Here is a 4,734-nt window from a genome sequence, read left to right as displayed (position 1 = left end):
CCCTCATCTCTCTTTTTTCTCCCCTCCCCTTTTCTCCACCTCGTTCCCTCCCCTTTGCTCCGCCTCCTCCTCCCCCACAACCCTCTTCCCCCTACTTCTCCACCCCCGCCTTTCCCCCACCTAGTGCCCCTCTCCCCTTCCCTCCCCCCTTTCTCTATGGTTATCCGTCCCGTCAATCACCGCTGAAGTTTTCCTCAGCTTGTTCCCTTGTCTCCCTTTTTCTCTTTCTGTGTGTGTGTGTGTGTGTGTGTGTGTGTGTGTGTGTGTGTGTGTGTCTGTCTGTCTGTCTGTCTGTCTGTCTGTCTCCGAGTTACCCAGGCTCTGGCTCTGGCTCTGGTCTCTGACCGCCCCTCTGCCTAGAGCAGAGCGGGGCAATCTGTCAGCCCAGCCAGGGGGGAGCCGCCTCGCCCGGGCTCGGGTTACCGGTGACTGACAGCGTCTCCATGGCGAATAATTTGACTCCAACTATTGTCTGGCGCAGGCAGGCCCCGGGTCAGATAACCGGACCAATCAGGGCGCGGGCCGCCGCAGCTCATGCCCGCTTAGAATAATATTATTAAAAAAGCAGTGAGAGAGCTAGACGGGAGAGCGAGAGAGGCGCGGGCGGCGGGACCTCGCCGGGCGGCGGAATATGCAGAGGAGCGTCCCGGGCCGAGCTGCGAGGAGCCGAGTCGAGGCCACCAGCTGCTGGGGAGCCAGAAACAAACACAGGCGCGGGGAACATCGCGGGGCCCCGGCCCCTTGCAAGGACTTACCAAAGTGACTTGGGAACTTCTTTTGTGCCTCCACCTCCTTCCCCCGCTAACTCCCAACCCCCGTTATTTTTTCCGACTGCTCCTGTTGGGCCCATCTTTCTTGGCTGCCTCGAAAGCCCAGCCGGCGCCCCTGATGCAAGGCGGCGAAGCACTGTGAGCACCCCGGGACCGCGGCGGGGGGTCGGAGCCGCAAGTCCAGGCCGAGAGGGGTTTCAGGGGGTGGGGCCAGGCCCGGGTCGCAGCCCCGGATGGTGAGCAGGGCCCTGGGGTGGCCGGCACCATGTCCATGCTGCCCACGTTCGGCTTCACGCAGGAGCAAGTGGCGTGCGTCTGCGAGGTGCTGCAGCAGGGCGGCAACATCGAGCGGCTGGGCCGTTTCCTCTGGTCTCTCCCCGCCTGCGAGCACCTCCACAAGAACGAGAGTGTGCTCAAGGCCAAGGCTGTAGTCGCCTTCCACCGGGGTAACTTCCGCGAGCTCTACAAGATCCTGGAGAGCCACCAGTTCTCGCCTCACAACCATCCCAAATTGCAGCAGCTCTGGCTCAAGGCACACTACATCGAGGCGGAGAAGCTGCGCGGCCGGCCGCTGGGCGCCGTGGGCAAGTACCGAGTGCGGCGCAAGTTCCCGCTGCCCCGCTCCATCTGGGACGGCGAGGAAACCAGTTACTGCTTCAAGGAGAAGAGCCGCAGCGTGCTACGGGAGTGGTATGCTCACAACCCTTACCCGTCCCCACGAGAGAAGCGGGAGCTGGCGGAGGCCACGGGCCTCACCACTACGCAGGTCAGCAACTGGTTCAAGAACCGGAGGCAGCGGGATCGGGCAGCGGAGGCCAAGGAAAGGTACGAGTAAGTACAGCTTTTTCACCTTTTCTAGGTCCTCGGGCTCTCCGATACGGGATACCCCTGACGCTTCCTCCCCATGGTGATAGGACAGGGTGGGGGAGAAAAAGGCCCTGGCCCTTCCACCCCACACCGACCCCACACATTCCCAGGGCTGGGTCCAAACTAGAATCCTAGACACAACGACGGATAATAGAGACCAAGGTACCCCTTTCGTCTGGATTATCTAAGAGGCAAAGACTGGGCTTTCCAAGCAAAGTGACCTTCTCAGGGAAATGATCCAACCCTGCCGCTCATTCAGAAGCAAAAAGGAGGCTGGGATTTGAACCCTGGCCTAGGAACAGAATGTTTTGGTCAGAATCTTCCTTGTGAATGAGGACCTTACGGAATGATAGGAGAAATGAAACGGTTATGGTCATAACTGAATGGATTTGGAAGTAGGGATTGAGTTTAGGCTCTCTAGGTTAGCTGATTGAATTTCAGGAGGGACTCCCCTTATTTCACTAATGTACAAACAAACCCACAGGTAAAAGTAAGTTTGAAGGCCAAATTATTGTGCTTTGAGATATGACCGCATCTCAGTCACTCGTATATTAAGGAAGGAAAAGAGGCAAGCAAGGATGAACCCTGTTCCTCTCCTAAAACATATAGAAAGAGAGATTATAGATATATGTCCCTATTGGAAGTTATTCCTAAAGAGGGAGAAGTTGGAAGGAGGGAAGAGCCCATATTATCTTGGCATGGATGTCAGAAGGCCGACGTCTTCACCAGGAAGGCCTGTCCAATACAGAAAAGTAGAAGTTTCTCAGCTAATTGGGCCTTAATGTCCTATTTGCATGGTTATGCTACTGAATTTGGGCAATCTTTCCTCCCTGACCCTAGCCTCTTCTCTGGCTGGGCCTCACTAAAGGTAGTAGGTAAACTGAAAAGGTCATTGAAGAGGGTTCTCAGGGCTAAATGTATGTCAGGTCCTTCCCAGACTACTAAGGACTGGATACTTTGAACCAGGCCAAGGCTGAGCACCCTGGACACAAAGTCTTAACAGAAAGGAAAAAGGCACCGAGTATAGGGTGATGAAGGAAAGGCAGAAACCTAGAATTTGGATGGCAAAGGTTTGCATTGTTAGGCTGATAGAAAGAGAGAGTAAATAACTAAAGTGAGGCTAACAGGGAATTACAGAATAGCAAAGGTGATGGGGGAGCTAAAGTCAAAGGTGAGGAAGTAAACAATAGTGTCAAGTCCCTAGGATAAATATAAAGAATCAAATTCTCAGCATCAGTAACTTTAGAAATGACAGGCAATTTTTCTTTGAAACCAAGCTACCTCTAGATTTATTTTTCCTCAGAAAAACAGTCTCCACATGGGAAAAGGACATAGGTTTAAAAAGGTTAATAAGGTTCTAGGTAATAGGCCATTAGGGATGCTCAGGCACTGGGTCATGGCTACCTCAAGAAACAGTCAGTGAGTTAAAAGGAAGCATCCATGCTAAGTCAGAGCTCAGTTGAAAAGCTAACTCAGTCCTTAGGCCCTGGAAGTCGGGTGGAGGGGGAAGCTTTAGTTCACAACTTTTTGCCTGTGCCCTCAGTCTGATCAGAAGCCACTCAGCCTCTGATCAAATGGACTTTTCACATTGCTAGGCTTTACCCCAACAAATATTACACTTCCCTGTTCTGGAGTTCTCTCTGCGTTGGTACAAAAAATGTACCCTAATTGAGAGTAGTTAGAGGGCCTGGTGGGGTCCTAAAAAATGTATTAACATACCAGGATCTTCATGAGACCAGGATGGGCCCCACCATGGAAATACAAGATATACCCCACCCCACTGTTCTTTTGGATTAGGCCTGAACACTCCTAAATTCATGACTGCGGATGATTGGAGATTACAACCCTAATCACTTTGGGGTTTTTGTAGAATGTGCACAGGGAAAATGTGTGACATCACCCAAAATAACAGTAATCACTGGAAGAAATAGGTTTCCTAATTCCCTTAATTCCCCCAGATCTTCCCAGAGACATTGTTCCCAAAACCAAAGGCTCTAAGGACAGAGGTGGCCAGGCCAGAGTCTCTTTCTGGCACACCTCAGTCCTTCCAACATGAAAGAAAAAGAGACCCTAGGAGAATGACTCTTGGACTTATCTATCCTTGGGGTAAACCCCACACTGTAGATTCACAGGCCAGATTCAGGAGGGTCTGGGGGCTATTAGGAGCATAGGAAAAACCTGGGAGGCTCCCTTCATGGAGTTCAGCCATTCCAACCCAGATCTTTGTTCTTGTCCTTGGGGAAATTCTTGCCTAGAATGCTCAAACTCTCTTTGAGGTAGAACTTTCTGGATTTCTGAGGCCTAAAGAGACTGGTGCAGGATCTCTCAGTGGGAGACCTTCCCTTGAGTTCTCCCTTTGGGCCTAAGGGAAATCAGAGAGGAATTAATTAATCTAATTGCTCCATAATCTGTCAAAGCCTGAGGGCCCTTTGGGTGACCTGGAATCTGTGGCCCAAAAGGAGACAAGGTAACAGACATACAGGGAAAGGAGAAAAAGGAAAATTGAGTTAAATTCTGTTGGAGAGATGTATCTAAAGGGTTTGAGCTAGGGGAAGCCTAAGAAGCTTTCCAGGTAGCCAACCTCTGCTAAGAGTCTATTTAGTCTGAGTAAGGAGGTCAGGTTTGCCTGGTGCTCCTGGCAGATCTTGGCCCATACCCAGCCTGTTCTAGCCCTGTGAAAAGGATAGTCCTGGCCACAGCCTTAAGCCACTCTAACATGGACCAGTCTCAGGCCTCCTGAAAAATTCTTCATTTCCAATATCCATGTGAATACTAACTACTGGAGTTAGTCCTTGTTCCCAGGGCCTGCTGCTTGAAAGGAACTACATTCTTAGCCAGAAAGGAACTTAGACGCCCCCTTTCCACTTTCCTTCCAGTCTAAGGGAAGGAAAGAGAGAGGCATGAGGGTTAGAAAGGTCCTGAAGAGCCCTCCCCATGAAAGGCTTAAAGAAAATGTGTCTAGGGTTTGGGAAATGGGTGTGGAAAGGAAAGCAAGGCCTAATGTCAAGCTCTGGGTGACAGAAGGCACCCAAAGTTTCGGGATGAGGAGGGAGAGAGAGAGAGAGAGAGAGAGAGAGAGAGAGAGAGAGAGAGAGAG

At 51.5% G+C, this 4,734-nt stretch overlaps 1 protein-coding gene across 2 annotated transcripts in view; it reads left to right on the top strand.

The window, feature by feature from the left end:
* Window positions 1-209: 209 nt before the first annotated feature.
* SIX2 (SIX homeobox 2) overlaps window positions 210-4,734 on the top strand; it is a 6,394-nt gene continuing 1,869 nt past the window's right edge. The window contains exon 1 of one of the 2 annotated variants that reach the window (XM_069071617.1): window positions 210-1,595. In XM_069071617.1, the coding sequence (XP_068927718.1) occupies window positions 1,036-1,595 (560 nt within the window). In that variant the 5' untranslated portion in view covers window positions 210-1,035. Of the gene's footprint in view, window positions 1,602-4,734 lie in introns of both variants that reach the window. The other variant, XM_069071616.1, reaches the window with a different exon arrangement.

Source organism: Petaurus breviceps, unplaced genomic scaffold (assembly GCF_028583685.1).
Source record: "Petaurus breviceps papuanus isolate PSGF00001 unplaced genomic scaffold, PetGlider_PUasm1.0 90842, whole genome shotgun sequence".
NCBI lineage: Eukaryota > Metazoa > Chordata > Mammalia > Diprotodontia > Petauridae > Petaurus > Petaurus breviceps.
This window is presented reverse-complemented; position numbering and strand designations above follow the sequence as displayed.